At 40.4% G+C, this 18,133-nt stretch overlaps 1 protein-coding gene across 2 annotated transcripts in view; it reads left to right on the forward strand.

The window, feature by feature from the left end:
• Positions 1-1,065: 1,065 nt before the first annotated feature.
• EXT2 (exostosin glycosyltransferase 2) overlaps positions 1,066-18,133 on the forward strand; it is a 74,188-nt gene continuing 57,120 nt past the window's right edge. Inside the window, exons 1-7 of one of the 2 annotated variants that reach the window (XM_062494609.1) lie at positions 1,066-1,077; positions 2,884-3,443; positions 3,622-3,711; positions 8,531-8,647; positions 12,069-12,264; positions 15,627-15,766; positions 16,636-16,729. In XM_062494609.1, coding sequence (XP_062350593.1) covers positions 2,908-3,443; positions 3,622-3,711; positions 8,531-8,647; positions 12,069-12,264; positions 15,627-15,766; positions 16,636-16,729 — 1,173 coding nt within the window. In that variant the 5' untranslated portion in view covers positions 1,066-1,077; positions 2,884-2,907. Of the gene's footprint in view, positions 1,078-2,883; positions 3,444-3,621; positions 3,712-8,530; positions 8,648-12,068; positions 12,265-15,626; positions 15,767-16,635; positions 16,730-18,133 lie in introns of those variants that run through there. The other variant, XM_062494608.1, reaches the window with a different exon arrangement.

Consider the following 18,133-nt stretch of genomic DNA (forward strand, 5'->3'; position numbering starts at 1 on the left):
CCTTAGAGCAGCCGGGAGGGAGCCTACAAGAAAGCGGGAGAGGGACTTTTTACAAAGGCATGTAGTGACAGGGTAAGGGGGAATGGCTTTAAAGTGCAAGAGGGTTTGGATCAGATATTAGGGGGAAATTCTTTACTGTGAGGATGGTGAGGCACAGATGGCCCAGAGAAGTTGGGAATGCACCATCCCTGGAAGTGTTCAAGGCCACTGTGGTGGAGGGGCTTTGAGCAGAGTGGTCTGGTTGAATGTGTCCCTTCTTATGGAAGTGAGGTTGGAAGCAGGTGATCTCTAACATAGACTCTTTCAACTCAAGCCATTCTATGATCTTACCTACTTGAGTGTTGTTTGTTCAGTTTGTTTTTGTTGTTGTTTTCTTTTGGCTTAGTTTTTTATTTTGTTTTGGTTTTTTTGTGTGTTTTTCTTTTTTTTTTTTTTTTTTTTTTGGGAGGTGGGGGGTGTTTGGTTTTGGGTTTTATTTAGCTTACAGAGCAAGTCAGCTCCCATTTTTGGGAATGAAACCGGTGTCTCTGATTCCCAAAGGGATGGAGTTTTGTGCAACAAATTTGTCCTTCTCTATCTTCTGTTAGAAGAAGATACTTCCAGTTACTTTTGTGAAGGTGAAGATTTGGGATATTTCCTTACTGAAGTAGTGTCATCCAGCAGAAAGCGGCACATGACCCAGAGGTCCTCGGTCAATGAGAAAGCCCAACAGAGTTTTGGAAAGGCACGCAGGACAGCAGGAGAGCGAGGCAAGAAGGCAGACGTGTCGTAGAGCAGCGTGGCGGTGGTTTCTGGGTGCAGGTTTTGCGCACGCAGGTGAACGCAGACCCGGTCCCCGCCCGTGCCCGCTCCCACGGGAGAAGCTCCCGCCCCCGCCGGGGGAGGCCCCGCTGCACGCCCGCCCTCCCGCCGCTGGGGGGCGCTGGGGCGGCGGGGCCGGCGGCCGCGCGTGCGCACCGGCCGGGCCGGGCTGGGCTGGGCCGGGCCGGGCCGGGGGCGGCGGTGCGGGCGGGCCCGCGCGGAGCGGCCGGGGCGGGCGGGGGCGCGGCCGGGCGGCCCCGGCGACTGCGGACGGAGGTGAGTGCGGTCCCGGCGGGTGGGTGGGAGAGCAGGAGCTGCGGGAATCGCGGCGGGGAGACGGCCCGGCTCTTGCCGACCGGGTTCCGGGCTGCCTTGGGCCCGCCCGCCGCGTCGCTCGGAAGGCGGCCCGGCCCGGCCCGGCCCTTGCGCCCCGTGGTGGTGCTGCCACCTCTCTGCCCGCTGCGTCTCGCTCCCGTTACTTCCAGTACTCCAAGCGCGAGTACAGCCTGTCCCGTGCTTGCGGTCGCCCAGGTGGATTGTGTGCTGTGTAAGAGAGAACGTTTCCGTGCACGGAGAAGGACCTTTCATTGAGGGTTCTTCCAGCCGGGCTCAGGTCTGGACAGATTTGCCGAGTGACTGAAATGCTCGCTGCAGAGTGTGATGTATGTCATCACCTAGCTGGTTCTGGTGCTATGTCAGGAAGGAGGAATAAAGGACGTGGTTAACAGTCGGAAGCATATGGAAAGTTTTTAGCTGTAAAGCTGATAGTAATGTAGCATTCTGGCTTCTGTTCTGACAACAGCGTGACATATGTATTACCTTGTACAGGAGATTTTAGAAGCTTCCTCCAGAATCAGATTGTGGCTGTAAAGTGATGAGAAGAGCCGTTAAAAGTGGAATGCTTATTAGCATCTGAGATTATTTTAGTGCTACTGTGTGTAAGTACGGTCAAGTCATGCATTGCCCACCCCATCCTGACAGTCTTTTGTTAAGAACACAAAATAAACATAATTCAATTTGTTACATTATTTGATTAGTTATGAAATTAACACTTCTTTCATCCATTGATACTTTTATTCATATTTGTTGTCTACTGGACAATTGACATGTCCGGCTTTCTTTCTAGCTCACAAAGCAAGAAAACATCCCATTTGTCCCAAAGAAGAGCATACAATTATAGTGCTCACATTCTTTTTCTAGAAAACGTGCTTGGTACTCTTAAAAAACTGTCATTATGGAGGGTTCAGGTTGAATTTATTTATTGTGAAAGTTTTAGTTGAAAACCTAAGCAAACTGTTGCTTGCCAATTTTTTTTCAGGCTGTAGTTACTGTAAATTGTCTATTGCAGGAACCATTGTTCTCTGTGTAGGAGGTTGTAAGAAATAACTAAGATGACAGTCATTTATGATCCTTTATATTATGTCATGTTTTTAATTTTAACTGTGGTTCAGGCTATAGTGAACTATTTAAATGCTTTTCTCAATGTGGCTGCTCATATAACACTTTTATGCCCCATGAGGCACATTGACAAAGATGAGAAATTAATTTCTTTTTCTTGCCAGAAGTATTTTACCATCATTCTAATGAGATATGGTGGGGCTCCTATGAAATTAAGTTTAGAAGCACCTTTACCTTAGAAACAGTATCATGGTCCTGAGTTTTGTGTGATGCCCTGTCATAAGGCCTTTGCAGGTATCCAGGTTGTTTCTTTTCTCCTGTAGATAATCATTTTTTCCCTCTGAATACGCTTTGTTGTAGTGGGACCTATGAGGCCTCACCACTTCTGCAGTGTCTGAGATTTCCTTTCTCTCTCTCTGCCCAAGCTGTGCCTTTTTCTGGCTTGTGGTTGTTAATTGGCCCACATAATTTCATTACAGCAGATCAGCCTCTGTGCTTGCCAAGTGGCAGTCCCGGCTGGCATCCTGCATTGCCGTGGGACTCACCAGCATCTGAAGAAAGCCTACTATGATCTGTCGAGGCAAAGACCCTTCCCTGAAAGGAGTAACTGCATGTTTCTCTGCATTGTGATAACTATGTATCTCTTCTAGAGTTCGTCCTAAAACCTCTCTCTCTATTTTGTAGCAACAAGAGATAACTGATTCCATTATGTGTGCCTCGGCCAAATATAACACCCGGGGTCCAGCCCTCATCCCAAGGATGAAAACTAAGCATCGCATCTATTACATCACTCTCTTTTCCATAGTTCTGCTTGGCCTAATTGCCACAGGAATGTTCCAGTTCTGGCCTCACTCCATTGAATCATCCAGTGACTGGACTGTTGAAAAACGCAGCGTCCATGATGTGCCTGTAGTCAAGCTTCCTGCTGATAGTCCCATTCCTGAGAGGGGAGACCTTAGCTGCAGGATGCACACCTGCTTCGATGTCTATAGATGTGGCTTCAATCCCAAGAACAAAATCAAAGTGTACATCTATTCATTGAAAAAGTATGTGGATGAATATGGGACATTGGTGAGCAACACCATTTCCAGGGAATACAATGAGCTGCTGACGGCCATCTCTGACAGTGAATTCTACACTGATGATGTCAACCGGGCCTGCCTTTTTGTGCCATCCGTAGATGTCCTCAATCAGAACGCCCTCCGTATCAAAGAGACAGCTCAGGCTTTGGCACAGTTATCCAGGTACGTGCTGAAACTTTGGTGTGTGAATGGGAAGAACACAAAGTGAAAAAAAAAAAAAATAAGGCTAATGCAGGAGGGGAGAATACAGTGATTTAATACCAGCACTAGTCTTTGACAGAACTTGTTTATATGTAGAGAACACCTTTCTAATTGTAGTTTATTTCTTCTTTTGCTGTAGGTGGGATCGAGGCACAAATCACTTGCTCTTCAATATGCTGCCTGGAGGGCCACCAGATTATAACACTGCTCTAGATGTTCCTAGAGATAGGTATGTGTTGTGCTGTGTGATGGACAGATCTGGGTTTAAATGCCACTGAAGAAGCAACAAGCTCAGAAGGGCAATTGATAGCAAAGGATGTGCTCCTCAACCTTTACAAAGCTAGACTATGACTTGCTTGCTTCTCAAAAAAGGAAAGTAAAACCTTGTGTAGAAGAGGTGTTTGCTTTTGAAATCTGATAGTTTAACCTCATCTTTAATTTTATAAGGGATACGGCTGACAGTTTGCTTTTAACTCTTGGACTTGCTGTAAGGCTGGAGAATCTTGATCTGGTGTGTAACTGAATATGAATGCTTTACAGAATGTCCCATTTAATGCAAACTAGAATTCAGAGATAACTGTAGCAGCAGCCTTCTAACAGAAGTCAGGTACTTGAAAGACATTTTAAAGCAGCTGCTCTACTTAAAACTATGCTGAATTTCAATAGTTTTTGTTATCTTAATAATTAGACTATATTAGTAATTGGACAAATGCTCTTAGTTATTCTCTGGCAAGTGTGCTTTAAAAATATTTGCCAGGAACTTAAAGGGCATACATTCTGAGCTCAATTTTCACTTGCAGGATTGTTTGGTTTTGGAAGAGGAAAGGAGGTTGTAAGGCAAAGAAAATTGGAATCAGAGGAAGGTGATACTGTTACTGAAGATGTTTCTGATACATCATCCTGTGTGTGCTAAGTTCTGCTGAGTTAGGTCCATTGTAACTTTTCTTGAAAGTCAAAGTTAACTTTCTTCAGCCAACTGTTAACAAAATCTTGCCTGAGATATGGGATCTTTGCTAAGATGATTGTATCTGGAGTGTATCTCGATGTCTTTTTAGCAAAGACAATTTAAAGTATCTTCCAGTACCAGAACAGATTTTTTTTTGCACATATTTAAAGAGTAAATTTGCTCATTGTAATTACATCACTGTGAAGTAAGGCTTTAGTTTTTGGGTTAGCCTGGAGAGGGCAGTCAAGCATCAATCTCATGTAAACAAGTCTGTTAATCTGTTAGTAAATACTTGCATTTGTTATCTTAGATTTATATTTAAGGAGAATTTTCATTTGACAGTGGAATGGACTGCATGTGTCTATCAAAGAAGTGAATTTATTAACTGAATGTTGTAGATATGCTGCAGAACTTTTTTAATTTTACCTTTTAATCTCAAATCACCATTTACGTTTGGCCTTGCATGCCTTGGCTTAGCAGGCAGGAAACCTATTATTTTGGTAGGTGTTTCTCCTAAGTATTTGTCATACTAACATGGAAAACTGAGTAATTCAAGTAAAAAACTCAAGTCTTTTTTGGCATTCAGCTGTTGTAGTTTGCCAATCTGACTCAGTCCACAGCTGTATCATCATGAGCTGTAACACTTAAGAGAAGCAATAGCAGTGCTTGGAATGGAAAAAAAAGTGGAGTTTCCTTTTTGTAGGCAGCCAACAGTTGGACTGTTTGATGTACAAAACCTATTCTACAGGTCACAGGTGCAAAAGCAAGTGGCCTGTGAAAGAAGTTGGGAGTGTGGACCTAGTCCTGGAGAGGCCTGAGTGATGCAGAATGAGCTTTCAGTATGATTTTGGAGACCTTTGGAGTTCTTAGCTCATGGAACACGCAGTGTGTGTGTTTTCATAATTTGAGAATATCTAAAGGTGTTAGGAATGGGTAGTTAACCAAGTGTGAGAGACAGTTGTTTGTAGCATCACAGGGTGAGAAGCTGCTGGCCAAAATAAAGGCATGCTGGCAGAGTTCAGTTGGTTTTGAATGACATGTCTGAACTGTACCATGACAACTCCAGAAGGACTGCATTTGTGGGAGTTTGTGGATCACTTGTGAAATACACAGGTAATATTTGTGAAGTTTGCACAGGGAGTGTGGCCTGCCTTCTGCAGTCAACATGTCTGACAGATCATACACAGTTGAACTGTAGTGGATCATAAGGTTTAATAGACTTGTGTTCTATTAATTTGCTGCAGAATATTGATCCAGGTAAAGTAAAACCTTATACACAGGGGAGAGTTCAGTTATGTAATAATTTTACATCTGGAAAAGTTCTTGGCTAACGTACTTCACTAAGGGCTTGTTTGTTTATTAAATCTTTAAATCCAATATCCAAAGAGAGTGTAAAAGTGCTTTATTCCATAATTTCAAAGGTGAAAGTTTGCCTTGTGGGTATGGAGGTTATATTGCTAGTATTAGCTGCCATAACATATGTAATCTCCTGCCATAAAACTTAAAAGATAAGCTCTATATTATCTGTTAATTAGTGCTGTTGGATTTGGTCCAATGATGAGGTTGAAAGGATTTTTTTGAAAAGCTATTCTGGTGCTGTAGAATTGAATTTATGAACTAAGATACTTTTTATTTATTTCTGTTTCAGTCCATGAATTGAGTTCAGTGACTTGTGAAGTTTGGCAGAAAGCTGCTGCAGATGGCAGTTGGACAGAAACATTTAGAGTACAGGCCAGCTGGAGCACTTCATGGAGAGAAAGAAGGATCAATATTTGAAAAGTGGTGAAAAGTTGCTCAGGGAGAGTCATTCCTTGCTGATCAGTGCAATTTAAAGATTATTTGTCTTGAGTACATTAGGAGTTAATGTTCCTACTCTCTTAATGCATTGTACAGTGAGAATCCAAGTGGAGTTACTTAACTGGTGTTGGTTCCCTGTGGGTTTATTTAGGTAAAAGTCTGCATGACACACACCTGCTTTCTCAAGGCTAATGAGGTGCTGTCGTGTTTTCACTGGATCCTATTAAAACAATCTGTTTCTGGTTTCCCAGTTTGGGGGGTCAGTGTAAAAAGGAGAAGGGAGATATAAAGTGCAAGTGCAGTAACACCCAAGCCAATTTTTTTTTCTCTCTTCCTGTAACTGGATTAATATGGATAAGACAGAACATGCAGCTTCAACAGTGATACCTAGTCATAGGAGTGTTGGATGTGTCACCAAAAGCAGAGGGTTGGGGGACACTGGAATGGAATTGGAAATTATTGGAACATAAATTCTAAACTCAGCATATACTTAATTTACCATCTGGTTCTCAAGTTGAATTTTGCTCCTATCATAATTTGTGTTCTGAATGAAGAGTCACATTTATGGCAAAGTGTGATCATGGTGTTTGAACACTGAGCAATTGTGCTGCAGGTCAGAGCAGGAAGTGGAGTATCCTGTGGGGCATCTGATGGAGATTAGAATAGGCACAACATACTGGTGTTCATCCAGAGTCTTGTCACACATGCACTCTAGTGTCTTATTCTGATGGGAAAAATCTTGGGTGATAATTTGGTATAATGATAATCTGTTGTTTAACATTTTTGGGAAACTGCTTCTCCAAACACCTTACCAAGGATTTCATTCAGAGATATCTTTTGGGAAACTGCTTCTCCAAACACCTTACCAAGGATTTCATTCAGAGATATCTGAAAACAAAAATATTAGCTAATGGATTGTTGGTGCCTCTTCCAGTCTCATTTTGACCTTTTGCTCCTGTGTTTTCTGATTACTGATGAGACCTGTGCCTGCTGTGATCTGAAGTGTGCCAAGTAAGGCTTTCCACTGTAACCATAACTGCAAAAATGTGTACAGCTCTTCAAGATCCTTTCTTTAGTGCCCTGTCTAGTAATGTATTTGTGTCCTGCTCCATTCCACAGAAAAGGAGACAAACTGCAATTGAGAAATATGGTACCTTAAGCAGAGCCAGTATTCCAGAAGCAGCTGAAAGTGTAGCACACCCTACTGCTGAGTGACAAAGGACTGAAAGTTTGATCAGCTCTTTTAGAAGTCTCACAAAAGAAGCAGAATCTGAGCTTCTTTGGGAATTAGGATGTTGTTTTCCTGATGCCACCTAGTCACTGGACATGAAATGGCAACAGAAAAACTGTTGTCCTCTGTTAGCATACTTCAAAGAGGCTTGATTTGTGATAGGAGATAGTAGCAAACCTTTTGTTTTTTCTGGAATTGTATACGATATACTGTTTTGCTCTATACACATTGTTCTCTTCTGTTTCTTAAAGCACTTCTGGTGTGGCCAAAGGTTGTCCCATCTAGGAAAAGGCACAATGCAAGTCATCCTCTTGGAAGATTGAATTGCATTTCAATTTATCATAATTTTAAATTATTTTAATTTTAATTTATTGCTTATTCCCATGCTCTCTAGTATATAGTGTCCCAAGCAACCTCTACTCTTGGAACTTACTGTCATGACATACCGATTTCTTGTTCTCATGTTTTCTGTTGAGAGAATTTTTGTGTAATATACAAATGAAACAAATTTCACTAGTATAACTTTGAAAATACAGTTGCTAATAACTTCATTTTATTTCCATCCTGAGAAGTCCAAAGTCACTGTAAGATGCTAAAATACTATTACTGTACTGTGATTTGTATCTGAAATATAGCTTGTCTTGAACACTTTGAAAGTTGTGCTATACCAAATTTTAATACAGGCATCAAGGAATATCTTAACTAGTATAAATCATTCAGAATGTATTTCTTCAGATTAAAATTGTCTTAGGATATGTAAGTTTGTAAATTGCAACAATAACAGCAATATATTAGGTTTCCCTATATTAATGCAAAAATGGTCCATTCCTCAGTGATCATACAACATTGTAAGCACTGTTTGAGTTGGTGACTCGATCCAATTTAGCAGTAAACCAAGATCACAAAAACTAAAGTCAACTTAAAACCATCATGAAAACATACCACTGACAAATGCTGAGGGAAAAGCTTACCTCAGAGCATGCGTCTTCTTGTTCTGGTAATGACAAGCAGTGAATTGCTGGAGTTTGAATGCTATACATTCTCAGTTTAAACTTACTTTCTTATGTTTTCCAGAGCTCTGTTGGCTGGTGGAGGCTTCTCCACTTGGACTTACCGGCAAGGCTATGATGTCAGTATTCCTGTTTACAGCCCATTGTCAGGAGAAGTAGATCTGCCAGAAAGAGGACCAGGGTAAAGTAATTCCCATGAATTGGGCAAAGTATATTCAATATATTTCATATTGATGATTATGAAATACAAGTATAGCTACTAACTTTATGGTGAGCTTAGGCAATTTTGTAAGGGTTGTTTTTAACAGCTCTTGCTATTAAAATAGATGATGCTTTCTATGCTGGTGGTTCCAGTGCTAATGGTCTTGGTTCAGTTATTAACTGCTCCTTCTAGTAGCTTTATGCTTTTCTTATATTGTGGTGCCCAAAACTGTGCAGAGGATTCAGAGTGGAACAATTCCTTCCTTTGACCAGCTGCCTGATGCACCCCAGGACAGTTGGCCCTCCTGGCTGCTGGGGCACTGCTGCCTCATATTCAGCTTACCATCGACCGGGACCCCCAGGTCTCTTTCCACAGGGCTGCTCTCCAGCCTCTCCTTTCCCAGTCTGTCCATACATCCAAGTTTGCCCTATTTCAGGTACAACCTTGGACTTGTCTTTGTTGAACTTCATACCACTGGTGATTGCCCAGCCTTTTGATTTGTTGAGATCCCTCTGAAGGACTTCTTTGCCTTCAAGGGAGCCAGCAGCTCCTCCCAGTTTTTTGTTGTTGGCAAACTTAGTAGGTATCCCTTCCAGTCCTGTGTCCAAGTTGTTTATGAAGACATGGAAGAACTCAGGACCTAAGCTGGAGCCCTGAGGAACCCCACTGTGACAGCCTGATGTAACACCCACCATTTGCACCTGACCTGCCATGAAAAAGGAGGATGAAAACTTGTATGTGTGATTATGATTATACATCCAGAGCTTAGAATATTGATTTTATTTGGTTTTTTTACAGTTATGGAGTAAGACATAAACACAAACAACACAACCCTCCCCTCCCTGAGCCTTGTAGTTGCAAGTAAAACAAGACAGTTGGGAAATAAAATGCTGATTTTCTCAGAGCATGTAATTAGCCATTGAAATGATCTATCCTGGTGATGGTGGCTTCTCTAATCTGCTCATGTCTTCAGAACAAAAGGAGACATAAGTCTGGAAGACATGTTTTAAGTGGTTATGGAAGGCTGTTCTTTTTATATTTCATAAATATTCTAATTGTGCAGCTGAAAAAGTTTCACTGTAACAAGGTCTTACCTCTGTTATGGTTTAAAAGATGGGCAGACAGAAGCAATGGGGATCAATGATCTGTCTGCTTATTGTGAAGATCAAGTTTACAAATGTGGCAACTTTACATCTGTTTCTTCTTACTGCATTCATTAGAGAATATGAATTTTCAATATTGAAAACTGAAATGGTGCAGCCTCTGTTGGACACAAAAGTTATTGGTCTTAGGGTTCAGTTGCCTTTTCTGGTAAGGGCAGCACTCTTCTGTTGCTGTTGTTCTTCGCTGCTCTGAGTATGATAATGCAGTCAATTAGGACGAACTTGTGCAGCAGGGATTCACTTTGCTCACACCCTTTATGTTCCTGCTTGTGATGCCCCTGGACCAAGGCCAGTGAGTGGCATCTGGTTGCATCCCAGCTGATTGCTCATAGGTCTCAAGTGTTATTACATTGTTTCACAGAGTGCAAGCAGCTTTGTGTTACTGTCTGGAGAGCATGAATGTGATGATAGGCTCCAGCATGTATAGAACCAGTTGTAAGGAGAGAAGCAATTGTGTTGTTCATGTCCATGTAGTCAGCTAAACTCTGATTTTGGGTCAGATAAAAGAAATGGGTCTTGTGTTCCGTTAACGTGTAGGGGATTTCGTTTCTCAAAACTATTTTCCTTTTTTATTTTTATTTATTTATTTAATTTTTTTAAAATTTATTTTTTTCTTTATAATTGTGTTGGGCAGCCTGGTGTCTGGAGTGCCATCCAGTGGCCAGTCAGTGTTACTAGTGAGACGGGTTCCCAGCCTTGCCTGCTTTGTGCAGGAGGGGTGGGATGAGGACAAGCCACGAATCCAGGCTTGCTTGGGATAAGCCTTTTCATCACACTATGTCAGTGTGTTATTTCTTGCGAGATGGCGTGTACTTTCTTTTGTAGCAATATTTGATAAACTAGATTTTGAGTGTCATGGAGTGATGACAGTTTCCAGGCAAAATTTGCTTTTAAATATATACACAAACAAACCTACTTTTTTTTTTTTTTTAAGCTGGTTATACACATTTATTATCCCCTTTCTGTATCATTATTTCCTTTTTTAACAGCCTTTTACAGAGCTGAACTGAGGGGGTTTGATATACTTGCCTTTTTAATTGGATTGCTTAAATCCACTTCTGCTGGTAGCAAGTTGGCAGCAGCTGGAGACTTGTGAGAAAGAATGTTTAAAAAAAATACTATGCATCTGTTAATTGGAGCAACTAAAGTGACCAGCATGAAAATGAGTAGAAGAGGTGAGAAAAGCAGCAGGAGAGGTCTGACTTTATAAAGGGTGCGTGTTTGTGTGTTTTCAGAGCTGTAAATTAAAGATAGCATCACGTGGAGTAGGACTGGAATCCTAAGTACAGCCCTCGTGCTTCCTGTGTTCTTTTGGCTGTGTGAGGGCACTCACTCACTACGTGTGTTCCTTTCACTGGGGAGTGGTGAAGCAGTCTGACTTTAGCTGACCTGTTTTAAAAGGAAACCCAAGCAGATGAGTATAACAATTATATGGCATGCTATTTTCCAGTATTAGTCTAATGTTTTTGAGGAGCAAGCACCTAATTTGAGCTTGTATTCCTGTGTGGTTTACCTCCAGTGTTACTTAGTGTTTTTAAACACATCAGTATTTAAAATGTTCAGCACGTTTTAAATGCTCATGATTTTGGAACACGGTAGGAGTTGAGAGTGTATGGGATAACATACACCATATGGACCTTCAACTTTTCCTTGGAAATGTTGCCTCTATATTGCCCCAAGGGACAGAACTGAATCACAGTTAAAAAAGATGAGCTTGTTCTATTGCTGCCATCACCATATCAAGGCTAAATCAGCTAAATACTAAGTACTGAGTTGTCAGTTCACCATCTTTTTTCAATTAAAATTCATGAGAACATATATGGGAGGGGAAACTAGAAACACTCAGTGTCCTATCTACTTTGCTTTAGCACACAAACACCAGACAAAAGTACAAACAATCCTTGCATCAGCAGCAGGCTGATTTAAAATGCAGCTAAATAATGTTTGTTTACATTTATAATAGAAGTTATAATGCAAGTGCCTATTCCAATGTAACAAGCGCTCTTACCAAGTATAAATTTATTCAGAATTGTAAATAATGTTGAGCCACTTACTATCCCAGACTTAATTATATTTCATCATTACCCTTTCCAGCCTTGTCTGAAAATATGGTCTTGGCAACATGTCCACATTTAGTTAGTCTTGCTCTGCTTTTCCAGGATGGAGGGAAATGTGTTCTTGAGCATCTTGGAAGTAAACTTGCAGTGCTGTCAGGCAACCTGGCTGTGTTTTTTCAGTCCTCGCAGGTATTTCATTCTGTCATCTCAAATGGCTCTGCACCCAGAATACCGTTTGGAGTTGGAAGCTCTTCAGGCTGAGAATGGGGAATCGGTGCTGATCCTGGACAAATGTACGAACCTGTCCGATGGGGTCCCTGCTGTTCGCAAACGCTGCTACAAGAATCAAGTCTTTGATTATCCTCAAGTGCTTCAGGTAAGGCTGTCCTGCAGACTTCTCTTCCCAGCAGTCTCTGTCTTAGCTGTGGTTCTGTTCCTGTTTAGAAGTGGTAGGGTACTTCCATGTATTTAATTAATGTGCTGGATATGTTTTAAAACGTCATAATTTGTTATGTTAGCTTGAGTATTATATCCTAAGTATTGATAGTATTGCGTGTTATATCCTTGAGTATTTATTCTTGTTTTTAAGAGGGCCAAAAACAAGGGTTTTAGTAGGGTTGAGGGTACTCAAACTTATATGCAGTCTATACTTATATGAGACTGGTCATGATGGTTTAGTAACACAAGACATCATCATATAATCTTAAAAAAATTACAAAGAGATACTGCCAAATCCAGTAGCAATGGGATGCTAAAATGGAGGAATTGGAGGAAAAACTTTCGGAGGCAGATGAAGTTGCTCACTTCAGAACTGGAAAGGAACATTGGAGTTTGCACCTCCTGGCAAAAGGGCTTTCAGCAGGCATGAATTTGGAATTGATTTCTCAGATATGACAGTCTGGGCTTTGCTAGATGAAGCTTGGAACTGAAGATGGCTTTGTCAATTGGATAGAAGGCTAAAATGAACTTTAAAGAGGTTATGCTCTTATATTTGGGCCACGAAAAAGAGTGTTACATTTAAGGAGAGATGTTAATCAAATTACATTTTTGTATGCAGTTTAGTAGTTAAATTGTACAAAACTATCTGTGTAGATACGACAGACTGAGCTAGAAGGTTTGTCAGCATGCAGCTATGAAAACACCTAGGTGAAATGTGTTTCATGGCCTTGGCCCAACTTCCAGAGGCCTTTTGATGTGTCAGTGAAGATAAAACTAGATAGTGTTCTCAGACCCCTGTGTCTCTTGGCAATTCACTAACGGAGGTGCTTTGGCATGCAGTGTGGTGAAGTGAGTTATGCCATAGGCCACTGTCTGTGGCCACCAGTATATAATCTGTCTTTGAACTTCAGCAAGTGATGGTAAAATAACAAACAAGCTGAGGAAAGGCAAAGTTTCCACCCCTCCTGTTATGTTTTGTAAGAAATATGTTTAAAATTCCATGCGGAGGAGGAGGAGGAGAGGGGGGAAAGGGTCATCATGAGTCCTAAACTTTAGAGTAACAAAAACTTGTTTACTTTTTTCTTTAAATATAGACTGAATTGCTAAAGGATATCAAGTTTGGGAATCTATATCTATATCTTGCTATGTATGATTTTATAACTCAGAAGAGAGCTGGCACATGCTGAGATTGTTAAAATACTTTCCCCTGCATTTCCCTTTGGAATGTCTGGCTGATAACAGCGGTGATGTGAGGAGATGTATTTATAGTAACCTTTGTCTAGACAGGAAAAATGGTTATCTGGGCAGATGAGCATATGTGTCCACATCTGGGCTTTTTTTTCCCTTTTTTGTCTCTCCCAGACCTTACTAGTTTCTTCCACCTGCTGCTGTGTGATCTAGTGAGTCAATGGTTAAAATGTGTGTTCGTTCTCTCAGCTCCTCTCATTCCCCACACCCTTTTTTCCTTTTCTTCCTGTCTAAGAGTGGGGGAAGAGGGTCTTGGATCACAGTTCATCCTTTCCAGTACTGCCTTTACAGATATCCTACTAGACAGACTCTTGGACTTCTGGGTTGTTAATGCTTCCTGCTGGCAGTCTTCTCTTGGATGAGATTTTCAAGGCTCTTAGTACTCTTTGGGTATGAACACAGGTCTTATGGTTGCATCAGGAAACAAGTGAAGAGCCAGCAAAAACCCTTGTATTTCCTAGTTCCATCTTGATGTTTTGCTGCCCTGCTGAGCCTTCTGGCTGCTTTTCTTCAGGCCATGGAACACAAGCTGGAAAAATGTTTTCTTATCTGTGGGAACCCTTGTATCAACTTGATAATTTTTCTTTCTTAAACTTGGGGATAATATTGACTTGGGATTTTTCCCTGTTGTGTAGCTGAACTCTACTGGCATTTATTTTGCAATCTTGAATCTGTAGCAAGATTCCTCACTGGCAGTGAGAACTAAAATCCCTAAATACAGGGTGAGTGCAACATAGTCAAGAAGTCCTCTTTGCTGCAAGTTAAACTCGTGGCATTTTGTCTTCTGTGTTGTGGACATGAGTAAATGGATTATACTCCTTTTTGTGGCAGCTTTTTTTATCTTTGAAGCTCCCTTCCTCCTGCCCTCATTCCTTCAGAATAAGTAGCACTGATAGTCAATCCTTCCTTGTAGATTATACTTTCAAGGTAAGTAATCATCCTTTACTTACCACTGGAAGTGCATTCCCCAAGACTGAACCCTGCTCTGTCTTTTGTTACTGTGAAGAGTAAGTGAATCCTTCAGATTTCTTAAATTGTCTTTTTGGACTGTAGTGCCACCTGTGGGTGGAGTGGTTTGTTTTTTCAACAGGACAGCATTGCTGTCACGTGAATACCCTTTCTTTTCCTGTTCTTTTGTAGGAAATCTTTTCTGCAAAGTGCAAATGTTAACCAGTTACTTCATGCTTTTTATTTGTGCAGTTTGCTATTTTTCTCTTAACTTATGAATTCTACATGTATCAGTATTTCTTAGTTGATTTATGTGTATGGTGTCAAAGTCTAATCCTGGTATCCATAACACCTGCTAATACTACAAAATCATAGGTGTTATCAGTCTAATAAGTATGGTCTTAATTCTTCTATTCAGTTGTCTAAGGGACACAATGAATGTTGTTGCACTTAGGAAAGGTTACTTGGTCTAATCACTGTTTTGCTTGTGAGCAACTGCTAACTGCTTTATATTTGGAGTTCTGTAATTGTAATTTATGTAATTGTAAAGCCTGTGAGGGCTTTATCTAGCCCCTGATTTTCTTAATTTGACTGTTAAAATGCTTCCAAACGTGTCAAATTTCTTGAGATATGAATTCTGTTACTTCCCTGCTATCCATTGAGCTGCACTGCCGTATAACAAAAGAAAATTAAGTTGGCTCCATACAGTTTATACTCAAATAAGTTCATCTTAATTGTTTCTCTTGTTGCGCCAAACTACTGAAATGTTTTAAACTTATTTTTCTCCTTGAGTTTTCTCAACTGAATTCTAAAGTTTGGCCATTAAAATAAAGTGTAGAATTGGCCCACCAGCCCATTTCTCATTCCTCCACTTACGACATTTTTCCTAGCCTCTGGAAGATAGAATTGTAAAATTATTTTGAATTAGCTAATAATTCAGAATATATTGATTGCACAGAGCAAGTTGGTTTTCCTTTTGACTTTTTTATTTTTAATGAATGGAATGGCAGGAAAAATTAATGCATATATACATGCGCACACAAAATGCAAATGTAGCATGTCCCTTTTTTCCTCATCTGTATTTTGGATACTATTTGTTGACAGGAGTCTACGTTCTGTGTTGTTCTCCGTGGAGCCCGCCTGGGACAGGCTGTGCTAAGTGATGTTCTTCAAGCTGGCTGTGTCCCAGTCATCATTGCTGACTCCTACATTCTACCTTTCTCTGAGGTTCTGGACTGGAAGAGGTCTGTACCCTCACTGTTGTACATTGAACCACTGCCTGAGATACTTCTCTGCCTTCAGTGATTTGAATCAAATCTGTGTGATAAATCAAGTATACTGGGGGTTACAGGAAGTTAAACACAGAGTAAAATGCACACTGTCTTTGATCTATTATGTATCAAAAATGGGAGAGGAAAATAAATGAGACTGGTATGACAGAGCATTTGATTGTCCTGTAGCCAGTCATTCTTTTTTCTAAAACAGATTTGCTGTATAATATTGTGCTTGAATTCAATGAGGACTGGTCTCCTTTCAGGCTCTTTTAAAGAAAATATATACTAAATATTGCATCACAGAAATGCTAATTTTCTGTATTGCATTGTGATTCCCCAGTTTATCTGAGATGGAAAGATATCATTACTTTCTGACTGAGTACGCTGTCTTAGGAGTTTATATTATTTTTCTGTGCATGCACTGTGCCCAATTACATGATCTCGGGATAGGGGTAATATGTACAAAAATTATTTTTTTTATGTCTAACACTGTATGCTACTTCTGTTTGGTTATTCAAAAATTCTCTGCTGACAGCAAGTCTGTGGCAATTCAGGATTTCTGAATCTCTTTCCTTCCGTGGTTATTTGACAGTCTGGGCAGATTAGTCTACAGACTTTGGTGGCATTATCTGTGGGCAGACTGGCTGGTGTTGGGAAGGAACTGCTATGGAATATTTTGTTACACTGAAAGAAGACTCCATCTTTTTGCTTATGTGTTTTGATTATGTCTTATTAAAATAGGACAAGATTCTGGGTTGGAAAAGCAGTCAACATCTTTTTATGTAGAATTTCTTTCTTCTCAGCTTGCCATACGTTTTTTGGTTTTTTTTTGCTTATAGGGCCTCTGTTGTCATCCCTGAAGAGAAGATGCCTGAAATGTACAGTATTCTGCAAGGCATCCCCCAGCGACAGATTGAAGAGATGCAAAGACAGGTAAAGCAATGTACCATCGTTAAAATTAATTTCCTTGCTTTACAGTTGGAGTGTAGGTTCATACACCTACCTTGCTCTGAAAGCTGTTAGAATCCAGAAACATCCACTGTACTGTCATGTTAATATTTTAATTATTTGACCCTGTTCTTTTTTTTATGCTAAACATCTACATTTGCCATCACTTTTCAGTGGGACGGAAGCTCTCCCTGAATGTAAGTGTACTGCCTACTGACATCTATTGATATATTTCTGATGAAATCATGGCATGTATTTGTTTTGTTTTTCTACATGGTATTTAAATCAATGTTCAGGAGTCTGTGATTATTTCAAAAGAAGCTTTGGTTTGTAGAAAAATTTTAGTCGCTTAAAATGTGAAGGGAGCATTAAGTCCAAAATATTTAAAATGTTTTATCTACATTGACAATTCCTCTGAGAGAGAAGTTTTTCTTATTTGATGACTGCAAGAACTAAGACCATGATCTGTCAGGCCAGTGAAGGGGACATTAGCATGTAATGCACATTTTTTTATAGGATATTTCATCCTTGACATTTTATTGTACCTGAGTGTATGTTGTTATAAGGTAAGGCAGTACTCTTATCACTGCCTCCATTCCTCATCAGGAAAATCATAGAGGAAGTAAGAGCCAGGGGTTTAAGGAAAATATTAGCATCTGATCTCAGGTGACTTTTCAAGGTGCATGATATTTCTGTAGTCAAATTTCTGCAAGAATTGTGAAGTCATGTGTCTGAAATTCCCATATACTACCTTAGTGACAAAGTTGTCTTTTGCATGGTCCGGGTAAAAAGTGACCCAAGGCATTTTTTTAAAGTGTAGCCTACAACACTCTAGTTATTTCTACTTAGGCAGTGCTAAAAGATGCCCAGTGTATATGAATACTGATCTATGGGGGGGAAATAGACTCTAATTTAGAAGAAAGTATCTTTCACACCTGAATTCTGTTGCCAGCTTCACTTCATTCTGTTCTGAGTCTGCAAATACCACAGCAGCCATTAGGGGTCTCCTTTCTCTTTAGTGCCTTCACACAAAATAACCATTTTGATGGGGCCTGCTGGCAGCACCAACATGTCACCAAAAGCAGGAGATGAGAAAGTAACCTTTGTGTTACAACTCCTAGAAATGTGGTTTTTGGTATAGAGATATGGACCTAATAAAGCTTTAAAGCTGGTATTAACAGTCTGTCAAAGTGTGTAATAACTTTCTTGTTATCAATTTCACGGATAACATAAAATAATCATTTCAGGATTGTGTTCTCCAGCTACGGACAATACACTTGACATTATGGACACCTTAAACACTAACTTTAAATTATGAAATCAGGCAAGTCATCTGTAAAAAACCAACAAAATAAAGACAAAGTAGCAAACCCCCTAAACATTCACAAC

This window comes from Cinclus cinclus, chromosome 6 (genome assembly GCF_963662255.1).
Source record: "Cinclus cinclus chromosome 6, bCinCin1.1, whole genome shotgun sequence".
In the NCBI taxonomy this organism is placed as follows: domain Eukaryota; kingdom Metazoa; phylum Chordata; class Aves; order Passeriformes; family Cinclidae; genus Cinclus; species Cinclus cinclus.